At 35.6% G+C, this 23,551-nt stretch overlaps 1 protein-coding gene across 1 annotated transcript; it reads right to left on the bottom strand.

Annotated features, from left to right (window-relative positions):
• Window positions 1-343: 343 nt before the first annotated feature.
• On the bottom strand, window positions 344-652 carry LOC111878370 (uncharacterized mitochondrial protein AtMg00820-like). Its single transcript, XM_023874871.1, has one exon. It carries the CDS (start codon window positions 650-652, stop codon window positions 344-346), a length of 309 nt encoding a protein of 102 aa, XP_023730639.1.
• Window positions 653-23,551: the final 22,899 nt, after the last annotated feature.

Raw genomic sequence — 23,551 nt, 5'->3', positions numbered from 1 at the left:
TAAAGATGAAAACATATGGATCAGCACGACTGCAGTGAAAACCATCAGCCACCAGAAAAGAGTGGAGTCAATGAAACCAAGCCCGAGGAGCTTGTTAGAGACCATATATTGCTTTATTGAGCCGACAAACATGATTCGGGAATCGAGAATCAACAAATCGCGGTGGTTGCTGCATGAAAACTTTGTCGGATAAGTCACCATGGAGAAAAGCATTATTTACATCTAATTGATGTAACGGCCAATTATTAATAACCACCAATGACAAGACAGCTCGGATGGTAGATAATTTATCAATCGGGCTAGAAGTAAGTGAAAAATCAACACCAGGTACTTGACTGAAACCCTAAGCCATGAAACGACCCTTATGACGCTCAATGGAGCCATCTGCACGGTATTTGGTGCGAAACAACCACTTGCATCCTACAACATTGTGATTATCAGGACATGGAACCAATGTCAACGTATTATTGTTATACATATCATCCATCTCCATATGCATAGCATGCACCCATTTAGGGCCACTCATGGCTTGAGTGTGATGGATAGGATCACTTGAAGCAAATAACGCATGAGAGAGCCAATGACATAGAAATCCAGAAAGATCAACTTGATGGTTGGGTTTAAAAATGCCAGCTTTGGCACGAGTGACCATTGAGTGCCCGATGAGTTCCGGGGTAGTGGTGGCCGGCAGAGTAGTGGTAGTGGGTGATAGTGGTGGAGTAGGGGAGGAGGGTGTGTTGTGAAAGGGAGAGGGGCTAGGGGTGGTAGGTGGCGAGGAATGGGAGTTGGCAGATGAAGGAGGAGCGAATGGAGATGAGTCGTCATTGGAGGGAAGGGTCTCGGGAAACACAACACCAAGTGGTGGAGGTGGACATAGGTTGCATGGCGTAGGTGAAGGCGCAGGGGTGGATGGTGTAAGAGGGGAAGGTGATGTGGATAAGGAGGGTAGAGATATGTCATTTAGAAATGTGTGAAGGGTGAGGGTAAATAGGTGTATTGGAAGGTATTTCTTTGTACGCACTACTAGAAAAACAACCTTTTACGATGCTCATTGCGCGTCGTAAAAGGCTCAGACGACGTGCAAATGCGCGTCAAGGAAGGCCCTGTCATAAAGAGAGACTACACGCATTTACGACACTCATCTACAACGCGCAATTACGACGCGTGTTTACGACACGCAATGCGTATCAAAGAAGGCCCTGTCATAAAGGAAGATGACACGCATTCGCGTGTCGTAACCTTACGACGCGCGTGTTAATGACACGCAATGCGTATCAAGAAAACCCCTGTCAAGAAAGGCCATGTCATAAATGAAGATGACACACATTTTTGCGTATCGTAAATTTAAATATTTAAAAAAAATAAATTTATATATTTATTAATTTTTAAATTCAATTTGCATTTAATTTCTCATAATAGAAATAAAATACCATATACAAAAAATACAATCCATTGCATAATATAAAATAAAATTTCATACTCAAAAAATTAAATAAATTGCACAAATTATAATGTCATACAAAGAATCATTCAAATGTTAAACAAAAATAATACATTGCTACCATGTGTTAAACATTCCTATAAAACTAACAAATAATCATACAACTCCGTTTCTTACTGGAAAGGAATGCCAAACATGATTACAAGTCTCCCTTAATCTTGATTACTCACGTGCTTAAGTAGAATGTTGTTGTTGAGAAGGTTACCTAGCAAAAGAGAAAAACACAACACCTCTCCCACAATCACAACATCATTTACAGAAAAAGGGTTGTCAATTACTTTCATTAAGACTTTCATTCAATCACAAAAATATTAAATAAAATGATGAAAAAGTAACTTACTTTTGATAAGTTGATCACCCTTAGATCAAACACAACTAAAGCATTAAACAAGACCCTATTTCAAAATTTTATAAATACACAAATCATGATACCGTATATTGGAATACACACTTTGAGACATGAATTAATACGAGTAGATTAACCTGGATACATAGGAAGTAAGAATGGAAGGTGCCAGAACTCCGGGGGCATTGGGTTGGTTCCTTCCCACTCGCACACACCAAGCCAGAACTCCACTTAATCCAGCACCAAAATAAGCCTGCATTCAGAAAGCTGCAGGGGTGAGTCACAATTCAAGAATCTGTTAAAATTTGAGGAATAACATGTTCAACCAAAACAATATTAGAAAACAGGGTTAAATTTGAAACATAGCAATGTAATAATTATCAAGGTGCTGGAATACTTGAAATCTAGATTATTTGCTTGTTTGTACATCCAGACGATTTTATCATGAACATAAGTCATGTCATCAACTTTCTGAAGAAGTATACCAAGACATTTGTAGGAGAAGAACACTCTCAATAAGATAATTTAATTAAAAAAATGTAATGATAAGATAATGAGTTCATACATGTGAAGTAGTGCAGAATGCTCATCATTATATGTATAAAGCTCATTGTGCTTTGCAAAAGCATTTCCAAGAGAAATGACCTAATCAATGTCTTGAACAACATCCAAAGTTTCTGCAAGAAACTGCAAACAAAAAAAAGAAATAAATAATAATGGCATGAAAAGTAAAATCGCTATCCATATGAATTATAACACAGACATTGATTGTCATATCATCCTACGTTTCTTGATAATTAAGGTCTTCTTTAAGGTCTTTAGTGTCACTGACAACTTTCATTTTTGGAATCTAGAGCTTACCAAAACAATATAAAAGTTAGAGTTAGGTCAAAGCATCATAACTAATCCAATTCCAAACACATTAAAAAAATAAAAATAAATAAAGATTATTGACTACATAACTTGGTACCTCATCTTGCCAAAACAAGTTTATGTTTTTTGGAAATAGTGAAGCCAAGTAACATAATACGTGAAAATCCCATGAAGAGCAAAGTAATTATCTATTGTTATTAGTAATAATCCCATTTCTAGACCCTATAGGAAATAATATTCCAGTAAGATCAAAGGAGAAGATTCTATATGATTAGATTAGGGTAGCAGACAAATGACCTCAAATGTCCAATCTTACTTTCATTAGAAAGAATATTGGAAATGCTATAAGCTTCACTCCATAGGTAAGTGTTCCATAATGGACGCCATCTTATCCGACCTGATTCTGCTAAATTTAGAGGAAGAGGAAACTCGTGTCCTGGATATACAAGGTCCAGAATATTGGGAGATACACCAAATGGGATATCGAATCTGACTTCAAATGGCATTGTTGTTGCATTTGTGAGTATGACCTGGCATCAAAATAGAATATTTTTAGAGAAAATAGCTAGAAACCATTACAAGTGTTCTGAAAGCAACCTTAATCAAGGAATCTGTAACATTGATATTGATATTCATTGTTGACTCGAGATGAACATCTGTCATGACTGGGCTATTTTGAAGGGCGCTTTTTCCTTGCTCTCTTCTTAAGCTTACTTGGAACTTCCAGGGTTCAATGAATGGCTCCCATAATACCTGGAGAGTAAGTATAATCAAAATAAGTTATCATCAATTCATTCATAAAATTGCTACATAAATTACTTCACCTTATGAATGTTATTGTAGTTCACTTGAAGCTCACTATCAACCGATCCTTCCATCACATTTGCAGTTATGATACCATGAAACAACAAGCTTCCCATAAGAATCTCTAGTAGAGGACCATTGGAGCTCCACTAGATAATCAAAATCACAGATTAAATAAACATGAGTTAATGGTTTTGAAAATGAAAAAATAGTTTTACATGCCTTTTCATCTGTCAAAAGAATGGAAACCTTTCGTAAGTGAAATCTGAAATTTACACTGCCAACTAAAAATGGTACCACCACTACATAAACCTGAACCAATTATTGATGGTGACACGTGTCCCAAAAATGGTGCCACCACTACATAAACCTGAAGCCAATTATTATTATTAATGGTGACAAGTGTGCAAAATTTTTGAACTTTTAGTAGGATAATGTAAAAATACCTACCTCCATTGCTTTCAATAATAATTCATCCTGAACAATGCACAATGCTAAAGCAGAAGAAGCATTGAGGTTTTCCAGAATAGGAAAATAATAAGTAGGATAGAATGGCACAAAGTTTATTAATTCGAATTTTGAATTAATTAATACAAGTAAGTAAGTCCCTTGGAAAAGTCATCATCAGGAACCTGCGATTTCTTTTGAATGCGAAGTTTGACATGACCTAAAGTTTCATCTTGGTGAATTATCATAAAGAAAGGCTCTCCAAAGTAATAGGGGCATGTGTTATGTGTATGTATAATTATATAAATAAGAAAATCACGACCAAAATGGGTAGGAGTTATTAAACAAAATAACATCTTTTTGGGGCTTATCACAAAGTGACCACCTATTTCACAATGAGCCTCCTTAGATATTACAAAAATTGTTTTTTTAATGGTCTACACCACAAAAAAAGATATATTGTGAAATACTGCATCAATTTTCTTCGAATTTTTTTATGGTCAAAAAACAATTTCACAATTTGCAAAATGGTGGTCATTTTGCTAAAAATGCATCCCCCCTATTACCCATATTGGTCAGTTTTGTAATTATCCCTAGATAGCATATATTTGTTTTGCTAATTTTAGAATATTTTCAAGATCTACATGCAGATATGTTGGTTTTAACCCTACTTTTGGTGAATGGTTACATTATAGGGATTGCTGCATAGAAGTTTTTCAAGATTTGCATACAAGAAGGAGGGTAACTTTTGCTATAACACAATAGCGCATTATTGCATGAAATTAATTCTGTCAGTCATGAAAGCTTGTCCAGTCCACAGTCATGTCCCTTGTAAGAAATGCAATGCAAAGCGAAAAGTGGATATGCAAATTTGCTATAACATAGTAACACAATATTACTGTAAGGAAAATTTTGTATAAGACAGTTGTTGTAAGGCAATATTGCTGTAAGACACAATTTTTGTATGGCAATATTGTTGTAATGTTGGAAATCATTATGAATGGTTCACAACTGTAAATAACCTCTTAAAATTAGGATTAAGAACACATTTAGAATTTGAAGAAAACAAAAGTGGGGAGAAGGGAATATAGGAATCACTGATCAGTTCTATATAGGCAAAGTCACCAAGAATGACATAAAGATAATACTAGAAACCAAAAGGACTATACTCAATCAAACCTTGCATTGGAGGTTGGATATTGTTGACCTCAATATTTGATCCCCAACAACTGATCATTTTTTTCTCCTAAATATATCACCAAAAAAGATTTTAAACACTTTCGTTTGTATACAAAGTTTAAAAAACACAAAAATACATACCCTAAAAGATTCATACAAAATATGCACCAATCTCACATGATCAGGTTCAACTTTTGTAGAAACTACTTCAAACAACATAGAAAATGGCATCCATGGTGATTTAGGATCTTTAGCTGCGCTTGAATCCACGAATCAACAATTGACAAGTTTATTATTATTATTTAATAGAAAAACAATACAAGTTGGAGACATAATGATACAAGGCAAAGAAACCTCAAAATCTGCAGAGTGAGGATTACCAAAAATAACTGCGGTTGATTTGTCAACTTTACGGTTTAACATAGCAAAATTTTCTTTGTATGAGCATAGAATCCTTGTTAGCACCTCCGAATAACCACTCAGTGCAATCTAAATACCAAAAAACATTTTAATTATTAAATATATCATCAATTTTCTTACAACCATACACAATATACATATGTACCTCCATTTTGATAAGGTCGGTGAACTGATTCAGAGGCGAAGGCTTTATGGATGAAGGTTTCCTCATTGGAATTTCATTGAAACAATAAGCAATCACCACATCCTTTGGAATTTCATTGAGACCATAATCAATCCAAGTCTCAGAACTCCCATTGAATTTGCTTCTTGAAAGAAACCCCCAAATATCATGTCTTAGTTGTACATCCGGAGACTGGGATACAGTCAGGAACAAGATCTCATTATTAAAGTATCCTGAAAAAGAAACACCACAGAAGCATTTTGCCGAACACTTTATAGGCAGCAAAAAAAAGGAAAAGGAAGTTAGGAGCGAAGCATACATGTAACTTTCCTCTTCCACAGCTCCATTCCAACCTTTTCCAAACCACCCTCATATTGATTCTCTTCGTCCATCTTATTCATCTCCTCCTCCAACCACCATCCTTCACCATCTCCTCCAAATTTCATGGACACGATCCGATACTCCATCCTTCGAGCAGAGCCCTCAAGTCAATCAAACCACTCGGTGGTCTCGAATCTCATGTGATGCACGTCAGCCAGAAATAACAAAAACAAAGTCAAATCATTAGCATGGAAAATACATGAATATCTCATCACAATATTAAAAATCTCTTAGTTTGTCCCTATAGTGATGTTAGGCACCAAATGACTACAAAATACATGAAATACTTGGAAATTACAATTGATCAACAAGCCACGTACTTGGTGGAGATGCACTCCCCGCATAAGAGTAGGTAGTCCATTGCACGTGGTGTGAACTATGTTAGTACAGAGATCCCATTCAAAAGTCGCTCCAATTTTTCTAAGCACTACTAGAAAAATAGGCTTTTACGACGCTCTGTGCGCGTCGTAAAAGGCTCAGACGACGCGCAAATGCGCGTCAAGGAAGGCCCTATCATAAAGAGAGACGACGCGCATTTACGACGCTCATTTACGACGCGCATTTACGACACCCAATGCGTATCAAGGAGGGCCCTGTCGTAAAGGAAGACGACACGCATTCGCGTGTCTTAACCATACGACGCGCGTGTTAATGACACGCATTGCGTATCATTAAAACCCCTGTCAAGAAAGGCCATGTCATAAATGAAGATGACACACATTTTTGCGTATCGTAAATTTAAATGTTTAAAAAAATATATTTATATATTTATTAATTTTTAAAGTAAATTTGCATTTACTTTCTCATAATAGAAATAAAATACCATATAAAAAAAATACAATCCATTGCATAAAATTTAATGTCATACAATTCCATTTCTTAAAATATATAAATTTGCATTCATCTAATCTACTATGTGTTTCATACTAACAATTGAAATGAAGAATGCAACACTTGCATTTGCAGCATCTTATCTCTTTCAGCTTGAGCTTTCTTTTCCTCTTCTAACTTTAGAGCTATTCGCTTTCATCAACCCTATAAACACAACACAAAATCACTTGTCATTTTCATTCTACTTTTAAGTTAATTTTTATTGGGATATTCTACTTTTAAACCTACCAAATGAGAACAACTAACTAAATGAGAATAATGAAACCTTTAAAAGAAGTGTGCATCACCTTTAAAACAAGTGTACAACTGTTTCAAAACATAGTAAAAGAAAACAATTAAGAAGAAAAAAAGGTGTGCATCACCTTTATAAATGTCAGCAGTGAAGTTAATGGACTCTGAAGAAGAAAACTTTGTTCCACTAAATTTAACACAATACATTTTTTTATTTTTAAATATTGTTATTTAAAAAAAAAGTAAACATTTCACCTAAAAAATTATACTATAAGGATAAAAAACCAAAGCTAGATGTTGTAACCCTTTCTGGATATAACTCCGGTGACCAGGTTGAGAACTCCAGGAGCATTATTGACAAGAATGTTCACAGTGTGAGACTTATGACCAGTTAACGGTTTTATTAATATTAAATTTCAGTTATATATAGCCCATAAACTATTTTCTAAATAATGATTGATAAGACATTAAAGAAAAATTAGAAATTCACGCATATCTTACATCTTCTTCATAAAGCACACCCCAATAGGGGTCAAGGACTTGATTCATTGAGAACTTATTATAGTACTCCACAGGATAAACATCTCCCTACATTCAAACAAATATATCACAACTCAAATTAATAAAAAAAGAAGTAATTATCACAAATAGAAACTTGCAAAGAATTAAAGAATATACCCCTGAAACCACACTCAAGTTCTCATCAACCGTGTGACTTATATTTGAAACAGTAGGAATTGGAGCTGGGGCTTCCAGATCTAGATACGAAGCAGCACAATAGTTCCAAAATGGAGCAGTTTCACCCAATTTTTTCTCTTCTTAAAGCAATCTACAATTTGCAACATACATAGTTAGTGTGTGTGTGTGTTGCATGAAAAAAGGCATTTAAGACACATCTCACCTTCCTTGTTGTTGTGAGCTCTTTGATTCCAAATTTGGCTAAGTTTCTCTGAACAGTAACCATCTTCCCAGGATCCCCAGTGACCTGATTAACCAGAGGAGCTCTGTGATTACAAACTTGGCTAAAATACTATTAACAAGTTTTGTTTACTTTAATTGTATGGTTGTATGTTTATAGCGAGTCAGTAGTCATATGTAATGCGGATGTAATGAATAGTCACCTCTATTGTCAATGAGTATTCTATTGTATCCACAACTTTGGCTCTAAAGATGTCTCCTAGCCACATAATCTGAAGGAGAAGTAACAACGTATCAATCTTCAATCTCATATGTAATCAATTAACAAGGTAGAAACTAATAATATATATACATGTCTTCTGAAAGTCAGAAAATTATTAAAGTAGAGAAAACAAAACCCCGGATCTTGTTGTTTGATTGACATCACCAGATGCAAGGCATTGTCTTGAAACATTTAATATGCTTGGGATAAATTTGAAAATTTTAATATGTGTGTATATGATTGGGATGTAGCTTTAGAACAAGTAGAACAATTACAATATTACCCTCCAGGGAACAAATAGACTTACCACTTCAGATGCATCAGGAGTAAATTCAATAAAAGATCCAACAACCCTGTTCAAGATGATGCCAACATTATAACTGTTTCAAAAAAATCAAATTTAAAAAGAGAAATAATGACATAGAACATTACTTGAGGGCAACCACTCTAACATTATTACTAGTCTCATCTTGTAGGCACCTGAGTGATCCTATGTTTGAATTCAAGTTAAACATCATAAGATTTTTCTGTTTCTATGATTTGAGTAGCATTGGTGGAAGCAGATTTTGCATTTACATGTGGCTTTGAGTTCTTTCACTAGTACTTGGGTCGTTTTGATGATGTTGATGCTGATGCAGACAAACTAGGAACCATAACCAGAATATATCTTCCATTCTTTTAGAAAGGGGTCTGATAGAATAGATGATAAACTCCCTTGTAATACATTGGACCTATCGCATTAAATGAATGATCAGAAAACAAAACTTATAATCTCTCAAAACATCTTACTAATTAAAGTAACTTAAGGGATTACCATTAGGATCTGTATGTTAAAATACTCGCCAAAAGATACAAAACCATGCAAAGAGAATAAAAATGGAGTAAGTACTGTCTTAAAAAAATGTTGAGCATATAACAACATCAAAAACAGGGAGAATGCATGACTATGGTTATATATGTCACAAAGTTAAAATACCATTCAACCTCTGTAAATTCATATTAAAATGTATTCAAATGAGGTTTCCTGTTTACTTAGGATAGTTATCAACCTCTGTAAATTCATATTCTAACAAGCATCACATATATTAAAGTACCTTATCAACAAAGAAGTACCATGATTTAGAAAAACAGAACAAAGTCATCAAGATATTTTCTTATGCTTCACACTACCTTCATTGCTACATATCCATGGGTTTCACGATCCCAACATTCCAAAACTCAACCAAAGGTGCCTACAGCACTAGAAATTTGTTGAGACCTACAAAAGAAGAGTGATAAAAATATAAGATTTTGCAGACAACCATTACTTTACAGCTAACCTTCACCCATCTTGCTCAATATTTTATCTGAATGAAATCATTACAAAAAATTAAAATGCCAGTTGATGTGATATGAAGAGGTCAAAGAAGATTAGCCATCTTCTCTAACTCTCCAATCATATCAATCCATCTGAAAAGTTTAAATCATGTTACAAAAAACCTAACAGATACCATTTATATGTTTATTATAGAATCTTACTTCCATTTTCTGTTTTGTTCTTTTTTCTTTCTTTCCTTATTAAGACTGATAAGATATGAATAGATAATTTCACAGAAAGAGAACAAACAAACAACTACTTCTTTTCATTCAATTTCAAAACCCATACATTCAAGAGGATTGGGTTCTCCAAGAGTTTTTCACTAACAAATTTTGCCCTCTTAGCAAAGGACTAAGGACCACAACATTCCAGACCATAAAGTGAAAGGAGGGGTAAAGTAAGAAATTAACCTGAAAGGAGGGGTAAAGTCAATTTTCAATGGGATTAGCATCCAATTTAGGGTATATAATAACATAATCTTATGTCTCCGTTAAGTCAAAAAGACACAATTTAGGGTATATAATAACATAATCTTTTAGACAAAAAAAAAAGCAAAAATATTACCTGAAGTTTACAGGGTTCAACAAGACGAAAAAACAAAATATCACTCTAAAGTAACCCTTGTGCAATAGAAAACCACCTCCATCCAGCACTTAAACCATGTCTTACTTTCAAATAATTCGTCTTAAACTCCTTTCCAGATTAATCAACAAGAATAAGTGTTGTATCATGCTCAGGCAAATGCATAACACAAAATTTCTTCGGTAAAATCTAAAAAAAAAGCATCATATAACTGTTATGATATATCCTTTCCAGATTCAAAAGACATTATTCAAAAAACATTAATCAATTGCCACGGCTTGAAAAACTATCTGTTTGTGTGTGAAAAGGGATGCATAATGAATAAGTTATCTTAAGTAACTCCAACTAGCAACATAAGTATGTTAACTAGCTTACATGTGAAAATTTTGAAATAGAATTCACAGAATATGTGCTTCTACACAGAAACCCTACAAAATATACAGCAACTGATAGTTAGATGAAATGTTTTGGGAGGTAATATTAGTATATAAAAAGACTAAAAACTGCAATAGTTAGCTATATTCAACCCTTCCAGATTTACCCTCAAGATTTCAAGTACCAGAATATGATGCCAACATGGAAAATCAAGTGATGTAGCCCTCACTTACATCCTGAGAAACACCTGTACATTCAAAATTAAAACTGCCAAATCAAAATAAAAAAGAATACGATGTCACAATGGCAAATCAAGTGATTTTACTATTTACCTGAGAGAAGCGTTAACATTGCCCATATGAAGACAAAGTCTCGGATTTTTATTCCAACACTAAAGACCCAAATCAAAGGGTTAGATGATTGGCCAAAATCGGAAGAAGAATTAATGGTAGCCTATTTTTGGATCTAGGGTTTTACCAACGATATTCTGAATCGGCGTTTAGGGTTTTAAAAAGAAGATCGAATCGACTCTGCTCAAAACCACTGATGCCAGTGACGTCTTCAAGGGTGGATGGAGCAAGTCATTCTCGAATCAGAGGAGGAATAAGAGAGGGCGTGCTCGTATCACAATCCAGGCGATTCATAAGAACATCGAGGCGTATATGAAATTGAAAGCAAAGAATCGCGAATGAATTTATGTCTGAATCTGAACCCGTCCTTTTGCCTTCTTGATTTGATCTCTAGCTACTGCTCCCGTTCCTTCTATATTTGTCACTTTATCTCTTTTCTTTATCTTCCACCTCTCTTTCCCCTTCTCTTTCTCTCTTCTAGAACTCCTTATTTCGTTTCTCCACCGGTATTGATGCCTCCGGTTGCTTTTGTGACGCCTCGTGGTAAATTCATCGTCGCTTTTTTAAGAAGAGATCAAAGCCGACGACGATGGCGATAAAGAGACAGAATCTTAGGCATGCCTTAGTTCACATGGTGAATCGTGACCTAGAGGTGAAAATAGAGAGAGAGAGAGAGAGAGAGAGAGAGAGAGAGAGGTAGAGGTAGGAGGGTACTTCAAAAAATTTAGATATTTGGTTTTCCCGCTTACCTCTATCAAAGAAGAGGGACGCACGTATTAAAAATTATAAAACAACATTTGTATACGATGCCGATTTAATTTAGGTGCCTTCTGTGTTTTTAATTTTCTTTTTTTTGGACACTAATTTTAGGGCACACAAAAATGCGTGTCCACTATCCTTCAAATTTTTAAAAAATAACATTATTTTTTAGACACATAGAAATGCGTATCATATATCTGCGCGTGTCATTGTTTGCGCGTCGTAAAAGGCTCTTTGTCTAGTAGTGAAGTGGTCTGCAGGAAAGAACAATTAACATCAACAATATAGGCACGTGATCTGACTACATAAATTAGCAGTTGAAATCATAAACTTAAATGATGATATGTTCATCTTTATATAGAAAAACTATGGTAGCCATTTAAGGTATGTTATGCTTCATAAAGAGGCCAAAAACCCCTCAAGAAGACAGTAGTTAAAAGAAGTCAAGAATAATTTAGTACATTGAATCATAAAATAAAATAAGATCAAACTTACCTTGAATGAGTGTTTTTCTAATCCAAGCTCTTCCGTTGTCCTGAGAATATAAAGCGAAACCTAGTCATTATATAAACTAATGTCTACAAAGAGTTAGGATACTGTGCCATAGAAATACCACCCCTAAAGAAAGGGTGAAAGCAAGCCACATTCACCTCATATTTAGCATTGGGAAGCACACTCACAACTAACCACTAACAGGAAACTCTATGTCAGAAAGCCTACAAGAATACATACTTCTTCTTCATTGATCCCTCGGAATCTAAAAAGATAGATATGCCCTCACACCTCATAAAGCATTCACTTGTTGAAAGATGTAGCTGAGTTGTCTTCACATTTCCCTTTCCATGGATTCCCACTATCAGTCCAACTAGAAGCTTCATTAGGGACTGGCATGTTACCTAAATCATCATTTAAACTTATCTGTTGTACTTCAGAATACGACAATATCTTTATGCTTTGAACATAGCTCAGAAATTCTCTGTTAAAAAAAAGGTAAAAGTCATAACGATATAAAAAATTATAGAAGGAGATGATGAAGTTTAGCGACTTACTCCCATGGGTCATCACTAACAAGCAATATATCATTCTCATGATCAACATAAACAAGTTTCCCAATCAGTCCTTTTGTGTATCTTCTAATTGACCTTCAACACAAAACATGCATTCCAGATCATGTCTTAGCTCTTCATACACTTTATAACATGTCACATCAATAGTTCTTCCTCCAGACCCACGTTTCTGAACCTACGCACACCAAGTGTTTGATAAAAGTCCTCAATCACAAAATTTACATAAATCAACTTCAACAAAATATGTTTTTGATGCAAAAAAGATGTAGTATTACTATTTACTATTTACCTTTGTGTATGTTCGGACACGTTGATTTTGATGCAAAAAAGATCTAGTGTGATTAATAACCAAGACACCAAATATTAAAACCTGCTTGTGATTTTAAGAACAAAATTTACATGAAGCAGAGAACCCAATAGAAAAAACAAACAAATACTATAATCATGAAACAAGTCAATTTGTTAAGTTTCTTTCTACGACATATCCAAAAACAAAATAGAAAAGATATCAATTCAAATAAGCTTACAATCCTTCTAGACTTCCAGTTCTGCAAAAAGAATATAAGGTCGTCATTCTTGAAATCACATTTTCAAATAAAAATCCCTAATATTAGAGAAGATAAAGATGGAGTTGGGATAAATGGAAAACTAGTAAGAAATTATTTTATAGAAATTAAAAAAACGATTAGTTAAACATCAAAAATAGGAAATAGTGATGAAAAAAGTGAAACCTTCACACCGGAGATGAGAGAAAGCAAAACCAAAAATCAATTAGATTTTGAACATCATTTAGGTATTCATCTACCGAGTCCGACCTATGTTTCAGCCGGTTGAGTCGTCTTCTTCTTTGTAAGATCAAAAAATGCTAGATGAGATGGAGGTCAGATTAGAAGCGAATCTAAGGGATTGAACCCACCCATCAATGCCATTTTCCATCCCCTAAACCACCGTCGCTCGTAAGCGGAGATCCCAAGGAGAGGAATCCCCAGAACTTTGTGAACCAACTGCAAAACTTTCTCGTCTAAAGTAAGTTGTAAAATGACGTTGTGAGTGCGGTTGGGAGTAGGTAATTTGATGTTACATAAGGGATATAGCGATGTAGGTGCTGAAGGGTCGCATGAAAATGGAGGTTAGGGTGACTCCGCCGAGACGATGATCGTTATCATCATCTTCGTCTGGCATTTGATCACGAAATCAAGAGCAATTCTACTATGAAGACGAAGCCCTAGGGCTTTTTCTTGCTAACCGGAAGAGGCGGGGGGTTTAATTTTTTGGATCCAATAGGCGGGTGAAATTCGGCCTTAAAACGCGTGTTTCATTAAAAAATTATAAAGTGACACACTTAGATGACACGCATGTTATGAAAGGCGCCCTCCGCATTTCCTTTTTTTCTTTTCTAACACTAATTTTAGGGCACGTACAAATACGTGTCCTCTATCCTTCAAATTTCTCAAAACTAGCATTATTTTTTAGGGCACGCTCAATTGCGTGTCCTCTATCAGCGCATGTCATTGTTAGTGCGTCATTAAAGGGCTGTTTTCTAGTAGTGACGGGAAACTCATCTCATCAAAACGTGCGTGTCTAGTGATATAACTTCGTGATGTAAGTGGGTCAAGATATTGATAACCCTTATATTGGGCGTTATATCCAATAAAGATACACGCAATACTGCTTGGAGCAAGTTTGTTAGAGGTATAGTCCCGTAAGTACGGATAAATCCGACAACCAAATGGTTTAAAATTGGCATATGAGGGAACACGACCAAACAAAACTTCAAATGGAGACTTTGAAGAGAGAATCTTCGTACGCAAGCGATTAATAATGTAGATCGTGGATGCAAGGCATGAACCCAATACGAGGGAGGTACATGAGCATGGAAAAGCATGGCAAGCCCTGACTCAACAATGTGTCGATGTTTCCGTTCGACACGACCATTCTCTTGCAGAGTATAGGGGCACGAAATCTGATGAAACGTACCATTGTCGCTAAGTAACTTTTTTACATTATTGTTCAAAATTTCAGTTCCTCCATCGCTTTAAAAAGTTTTTATTTTAGTGCCAAATTGAGTTTGAACAAACTTCATAAATTTATCAAGCACACCAAAAAACTCAGATTTTTCTTTGAGAGGATAAAGCCAAGTGAATCTTGAATGATCATCAACAAACGACACATAATAGCGATAAGCATTAACCGAAAGAATGGGGAATGGCCCCCATAAATCACAATGTACCAAGTCCAAGACACGTAAAGCACGTTTTGAATCTAGCTCAAATGGTAAAAGACAAGATTCAGCTAATTGGCAAGGTGAACATATAACCGGTTTCGGTAAAATAGAAGAAACCTCCAAATGTACCAAATTATGTAATAATGAAATAGTATCAAATGAAGTGTAACCCAATCTAGAATGTCGAATTCATAAGAGCCTTTATTTTTATGTCGAACAAAAAGGGCTTGAACTTGAGGCGCCACAGACATCAAATATAGCCCATGATCACACTTTCCTTGTGCTAGCACTTCCTTCGTTGGGTGATCCTGAATGGTAAACATATTGTGGGAAAAAACAACATCCACATCATTTTCATGAGTTAGTTTATTGACAGACAATAAATTTTTGGTAAGGTTGGGAACAACCAAAACATCATTTAAGCAAACATTATTCGCAATGGTGGAAGTACCAACACAAGAGGTAGGAAGAGGAGTGTTGTTACCAAAGAGAACCGAGGCATCCCCAATAGAAGGTGTGGAGTTTGTAACTGATGTGGAAGAAGAGACCATATGATCCGAGGCCCCAGAATCCACATACCAATCTGGTGCTGGAGTGTTCACATGACATTGCGCATGAAAAGCATGAGCAAGATCAGAATCACGAGAAGGAGATGCATTAGAAAAAGATGCAAGTTGAGGACATGAATTTGCCTAGTGGCCATTGGTATGACAAAGTTGACAGTGAGGTGGTCGATGACCATTATCACGACCACCCCGAGGGGTGCGACCACCTCTGCCACGAAAACCAGAAGAATGAAAAATGTCGTGTTGAGTTAAGGATGGGACCTGTAAATAAGGTGATTGAAGAGTAATCTGGGGAGACGCCAATAAAGGGTGATGATGGTCCTGTTCAGAAGCAAAAGCAACATGAGGGGTGGATCTATGAATTGATTGGAGGAGCATTTCATGTCCCCCAGCCTGTGCTAGAAGATCACGAAAAACAGAAGGAACACAGGAGGTGCAGATAGCAATAGAGAAGGTATCAAAAGCAGCCCCAAGATCACAGAGAAACCAATGGGTCTTGTCTGATTCATCAACATATTGACCAATGTCCGAGAGTTGGTCACAAATATTTTTAAATCTTCTACTAAATTCAGAAACAGTAAGATCACCCTTTGTGAGATGGCGTAATTGATCACAAAAGGGTTTGAATTCTCTCCATGGATGAGTTTCCATAGACCCGTTCAAGGGCAACCCAGATAGTTCGAGCAGTGGAGAGACCCATGATTTCAAAAAAAGATTCCTCTGTGAGAGAGGCATAAAGAAGAAGTATTGTGTGTTGGTCTGCTGTAATCCATTCCTGATAGGTAGGATTTGGAGTTGATTTTGCTGCATCAGAAAATTCAGCTGGGAGAGACGAAGATCCATTGACATGCCCTAGCAGCCCTTGATTAGTAAGAAGATGCGTCATCTGGTTCATCCACAGTAAGTAATTTGTGGAAGAAAGCTTGATAGTGATTCAGTGAAGTATGGTGTTCATGGGGAGATCATGATCATGGGTAGAGGATGAGGTAGAAACCATTGCTGAAAGAGAAGGAAAGAAACGGAAGTGGGAAGAAGAGGGAAAGAATCGATCAAGGTAGAGGAACCGAAAATGGGTGCTCTGATACCATGAGAAAGTGATGATCTCAATACCTAGGAATAGGTGGAGAATGAGTATATATATACAATATATTTACAAATAAGCACCCTCGCAAATATGAAAATTACAAAATATTAATTGTGACTTATAGATCGATATTGAACGACTACCTTTATGTGCTTGGAGTAAAATGGCTCTCAGAAAGATTATGGCTAAATGGGGATACATTGTTCATTTAGGTGATAATCTCGGAGAGGGCATGTATAAGAGCTGTGTGTGTGTATTGACATCTCACTTGGATATCATTGCGGAGGTAGTTAAATTAGTGTAGATGGTACCGTTTTTCCAATTCATGTTAAAGAAGCACCCGGATGGGATCCGTCTTTTTCATGTGATTTCTCTAATTCTAAAGATAGTGAAAACGAAAGCTATGTTCAAATTAAAGAAGAAGGGAGTACTGGTTTTTTAAATGAGAAAGATGAGGATACAAATGAACCATTTGAAACATACGAGGCTCTAGAAAAACTTGATGAAGAAGAGTTGAAACACTAAAAGATATTTAAGGAAGTTGAAAAAACACCTCATGGGTATTTTGGGGTTAACTCGAATAATTATGATCACAAAAAATCTGTTGATATGGTTTCTCCTATTCCATCATGCATTCCATCAACTTCTTTACAGCAACAGAAAGGTGTGACCTCCTGGACACATGCTACATCACCGACAACTTTTGTTGCAGTCCCTCTACCAACCACTTTTGATCAGCAAGATGTTGATCAACAATGTTCTGCTAATGCTTCAGATTTGCGGCCCTAATCTGCTACTGATCCAGAATTTTTTTCTAGGACTCGTTCCCCCCCCCCCTATGGGTGGGTTTTTCTGGAGAATTTCAAAGGATGTCGGGTGTCAACAACTCGAAGGAAGATCTTACCCATCCATTGGGTTTCTCGAAACAACAGAGCTCTTTTATGAGTAATAATCAGAAAAATTCGGAAGGTTCTTTTAAAAGACCATCAAAATGGGGGAGGCGTTGGGATATAATATGGATGGGTGTTTGGATAGATTTGTTGAAATTGTAGAAGGTTGCGGTTAGAGACAATTTCCGATATGAATTGTCTTTCTATTAATATTCAAGGAGCAGGTTCATTGGAAAAGCGAAGTTGGATTAGAAAATTATGTCATTCTTACAAAGTTAATTTTTTAGCAATTCAAGAAACAAAGATGGAATACATTAGATTGATTTCGGTTAGATCTTTTTGGGGTAATATTTCATGTATGCATGCATTGTCCCCTTCTCGTGGAGCCTCTTGCGGTATTCTAGCTATTTGGGATCCGGGTTGTATCAATCAAAAATGAGTGCAAGTTTCAACTTGGTATCTTGCTATAGAGGCGGTTTGGGTCCATTCAGGATTCAGTGACTTTCATGAAGCTCGAGTGTAATCTGAGAGATTAGGATATCTTCATTTGACCAAGTTTTTGCACGTTGTTTCAATGATTTCATTGAACATCACGATCTGGTAGATTTGCCTCTAGGTAGTCCTCGATTTACTTGGAGTGATAAATGGTGTTTAGAGTTTAGTAAATTGGACAGATTTTTGGTTACAGAAGGTCGTTTAGTCTCTTTTCCTCATCTTATGGGTCTTGTTTTGGAAAAAATGATTCTGGATCACCGTCCTATTCTTTTGTTAGAGCATCAGATTGATTATGGGCCTACCCTTTTTCGTTTATTTCACTCTTGGTTTGACATGGATGGCTTTGATGATGTCATGTGGTATTCTTGGGTTAATTCACTTTCGAGATCTTTGGTGGATAATCCTTAGGTCGTTTTCAAGAAGAAACTTCAGCTTCTTAAATCTAATCTCAGGGGGTGGAGTTCTAATAATTGGGATTCCATATTTAATAAAAAGAAAGAAATCCAAGAGAAGATTTAGTCTATTGGTGATCGTTTAATGGCTAATGATGGTGTGGTTGAGTTAAGAGAGAAACGAGTCACCATTTTGAAGGAGGTGTCAGATTTAGAGCATATTACTCAAGTGGAGCTTGCCCAGAAGGCAAAATTCAGTAGGGGATAGAAGGGGACTAAAATTTGAGTTACTTTTATGGGGTGATAAATCGTAATTGGCGTCAAGTTGCTCTATGTGGACTTATAATTGATGGAGTTTGGGTTGATAACCCAACTCTATTGAGAATGAGTTTCATTCTTATTACCCGTCTCTTTTTTCGAAGCAATGAAGTTGGTAGCCCTTGACTGATGCCAGCCTGATTTTTTGCAATCTCCTTTTACACGCGAGGAGATTAAGAAGGTTGTACGAGATTGCGGGTCAACAATGGCTCCAGGCCCATATGATTTTACTTTTGGGTTTCTAAAGAGGTATTGGGATCTTATAGTTGATGATATAGAGGCGCTTGTCATGCACTTCTTTCACTACTCATCCATTCCAAAGGGATGTAATGCATCTTTTTTTACTATTATCCTTAAAGTTAATGTTCTGAAGACCACGAAAGACTTTAGACCTATTAGCCTTATTGGTTGTCAATATAAAATTATTGGTAAACTTTTAGCTAATAGATTGGGAGAGGTGATTGATAGTGTCGTGAGCTTGGAGCAATCTACATTTGTTAAAGGAAGACAAATTTTAGATGGTCCGTTCCCCCTGAATGAAGTCGTGTCTTGGAGCAAGGAGACTGGAAAATCTTTGATGTTTTTCAAAGTGGAATTTGAGAAGGGATATGACTCTCCATCATGGGATTATCTCCTAGAAATTATGCATATTATAGGATTTAGTTCTAGGTGGTGTGGGTGGATTAAGGAGCTTCTGATTTAAGCTAGGGATTCTGTCTTATTGAATGGATGGCCTACTGATGAATTTCAGATTCGTCTTAGTTTGAGACATGGAGATCCTTTATCTCGTTTTCCTTTTATTTTAGCTATGGAGGGGTTGCATCTTGCTTTGTGCAGGGCTCGTTCTAATAATGTTGTTAGAGGAATTTCTATTTCAGGGATAGAGATTTCTCATCTTTTTTATGTGGATGATGTCATGCTAGTTTCCGCCTGGGATCCTGAGAATGTGAACCGGATCATTCACATTCTTTGATGTTTATTTATGGATTCAGGGTTGAAAATCAATTTGTTTAAAAGCAAATTAATTGGTGTGGGTTTTCCCTTTTCCAAGGTCTCTATTGTTCAAGATAAGACTGGGTGTGATGCGGCTCAACTTCCATTTATTCATCTTGGTGTTCTAGTGGGTCAGAATATGATTTGAGTTTCTGCTTGGCACTCTGTGTTCGAGAGATTCCGAACTTGACTCTCGGGTTGGAAGGCAAAATGCATTTTTTTGGAGGTCGGCTTACTTTGGTGAAATCTGTATTAGGTTCGTTAGGTAGTTATTTGATATCAATGTTCTTTACTCTTATTTCGGTCCTGACTTCGTTAGAGGCTCTGAGGGTGAGAATTTTTTTGGGGTGCACATCTAGATGAGAGATGGGTGCATTGGGTTAGATGGGATAGAGTTTTAGCCGCCAAGGATGAGGGTTGCTTGGGAGTAGGGAGCCTTTACTCCTTTAATAGGGCTATGATGTTACGTTGGTGGTGGAGATTTTATCATGGTCCTAATTTGTTATGGATTCGTGTTATAAAATCATTTTATGGTCCTGATGGTGGTTGCAGTTCCTTGGCTACGAGAAGAGGTGGTACGTGTCCTTGGAATGGAGTTATTTGTATGTTTGTGCAACTTAGAGGCAGAGGTATAGATTATCAGTCTTTATGTCCTATCAGGATTGGGGATGGTCGATACACGTCATTGTAGAAAGACATTTGGATGGGTGTAGACCGACTTGCATCTACTTTTCATAGAATTTATGCTTTAGATACTTTTAGACATCTTAGTGTTATTAACCGGATGTCTAAAGGTTGGGAGATGATTACTCTGAGATGTAATCCCCGAGGGGGAGTTGAGCAAGAGCAGTGGGACGGTTTACTTTCTATTCTTCTGAGTGTCCAGTTATGATCGGTTCCTGATAGATTGCACTCGGCTATTGATACTGGTGACACGTTTTCTGTTTCTTCCGTTCGCGTGTATATAGATAACAATATACTTTTAACAGGAGGGGAAGAGACTCGATGGAATAATTGGCTCCCCATTAAGATTAATATTCTTATATAGAGGATTCAGTTGCTTAGTATTCCCACTAGAGAGAGACTTTCTCACAAGGGAAATATGGTAGATTTGATTCTTTGTCCCATTTGTTCAGGTAGTGAGGAGACTATTCAACATCTTTTTTCTAGCTGCATTGATTGGATTTCGAATTGGATGCGGATTGCTATTTGATGGGGTATTGAGGTGCCGGAGCAGATCTCAGTTCAGTCTCTTCTTTCGTGGTCTTCTTCTATTGCAATGAGAAGAGGTCAACGTGAAGCTTTTGATGCGGCTATTATGACTATTTTTTGATGTATCTGGAATTTTCGAAATTCTATTGTTTTTGGAGCGGATAATCCATCTAAATCTTTTCTTTTTGACGATGTGGTTTATAGGACATTTTTTTTTGGATTAGCAATAGATGTAGGAAAGCAAATCTCAGTTGGAGTTCTCGGCTTCATAGGCCTATATTGGCTACACGTTTGATGTTATTTTTTTCTAACTTCTTGCTAGTTTTTTATAATATTTTTAGCCATCCTATTGCTTAGTCTCTTGTAGAACTTGGTGGAATGTTCAATATTTTAAAAATAAATGAAAAAAATTTGTTCTCATATGGTGTTTTAAGTCTTGAATGAAAAACTTTCCTTTCCTTATTTGTTGGGTTTTAGTTTTAGGTTATATTTATTGCAAATGATGGAGGGATGAAACCGCCTAGGTGTGACGTGTGTTTTTACCACAAAAATGATCCACTGGGTGGTGCAATACTTGAGAAAAAATTTAGAAATATTAAGCCTACAACTTAAAAAAAAAACAATAATCAAACTATTAAAAGCTTGAAAAAAAATTAGATATTAAAAACGATTAGGGTAGTTTTTTTGGAGGATGACATTGTCAAAGGTTTTGGAAACAAAAAGATGATAAAATATGAATTTTTTTGAGTTAGTTTGGTTAAAATTTTGTAAGATTTGAAATGTTTATATATATATATATATATATATATATATATATATATATATATATATATATATATATATATATATATATATATATATATATATAATTTCGACCGTTCACAATGGTAAATGTTTAGAAAATAGAGCATTGGAGCGCTCTTTTGGGTACCGAAGTGCGGCCTCCACCGCACACAAACCATACTGGAGGGGTTCTTTACATCCTCTTTTATTATTAAAAATATTTGTTAATGTTTAAAATTGTCTATTACTTTTGTAATGGCTATCGGAATAACATTAACACTTATTTTTTCATTATCACAATTGAATTAATGAGTGGGAGGCTCGTTACTTCATTATTCGTATACATAGTTTTTTTTGTTTTTTCTTTATTTATGTTCCCACCGTAAACATTTGGTGTTTGTTCAACATTGTTTTTATTATAGACCTATGACAACCGATTGGTTTGGTCTATGGGATCCACTATTACATATCATAAAGAAAAATCCTATTACTATTTACTATACATAAACCTAAAAGCTTTTAAATTTATAATATTTTATCGGTTTTACCCGAAATCGTTTTATCTGTCCACTAATGCCTTAAATTTGGAAAGTTTTATTTATTTATAGATTTTATCATGTAATTCTTCTCTTAGCAATTCTTCTCTTAGCAAGTTACCACTCCACATGACTGGCATGGTGGCTTGTTAGACTTGGATACTTTGCCGATGTGGCTGAACAAAGAATCCATAATAGCATAATAGTTGATCGAACAAAGAACTCACATGGCAACATCATTGATACAAACAAAAGAATGAGCTATGTACATGGGTTTTTTAAAAGATATCCACCAGCAATTCGATTCAACTAAAAATCATGTTCATGTTTCTCCCCACATGCAAGGTCTCCTAAACAATGAATTGAAGAATAGGGTTGAGTCTCCAATTTCTTTCTAACTACATACATTGTTCATCATCTCTACATTCCTCCATGTTTACACAGTCAAGAAAATAAGGTTGTTCATTAAATGATTTGTCCAATTGGACAATTTGGTTCCAATATTCGGATTTTTGGATCAGTTTTCAGCAAAACCGAATTATTATTTTGGATTTCAGATTGGTTACAGTTTATAAAATTAAAACTAAATAGTTCAAAAAACCCAATAAGAGTTTATTATTTATTTATTTATTTATATTTGTTTTTTATATACATCTTTTAATTGTTTATTAATTTACTAAATTGTATTTTTAAATAGATTAAAATATATTATCCAATATAATAGCTTAATGTGTACTTCTTAAAAGTTTTTTATGTATAAAATATTGAATTATAATATACATTGTGAACAGTTGTTCATAAATTTTAATTCCCAACCAAAAAGTTTATTTTTGTTTAGAGTTGACTAATATTCATGTTATATTTTTTCATCAATGACCCGTCTCTTGAAAACCGAATTGTAAAAATCGATCCATCCAAATTCTAATTTGTTTAGTTCGGATCGGATTTGAATTTAGTTTGAACAATTCGGATTCATGTTTTGGAAACCGAAATCAATTTGGATTTACTTGATTTGATCTCAAATCGATCCATCCATCTAAACACTCGTACAAGAAAATGAATGAAATTATAGTTTGGTCTCACATGATCATTTCATGGAACACCTCATGTGTACTTAAGCATTTCTTCATATATTAAACATGAAACTGATAG

The sequence above is a fragment of the Lactuca sativa genome, chromosome 6 (assembly GCF_002870075.4).
Source record: "Lactuca sativa cultivar Salinas chromosome 6, Lsat_Salinas_v11, whole genome shotgun sequence".
Classification (NCBI taxonomy): domain Eukaryota; kingdom Viridiplantae; phylum Streptophyta; class Magnoliopsida; order Asterales; family Asteraceae; genus Lactuca; species Lactuca sativa.
The sequence above is the reverse complement of the archived record's forward strand: the minus strand, read 5'-3'. Positions and strand labels throughout refer to the sequence as shown.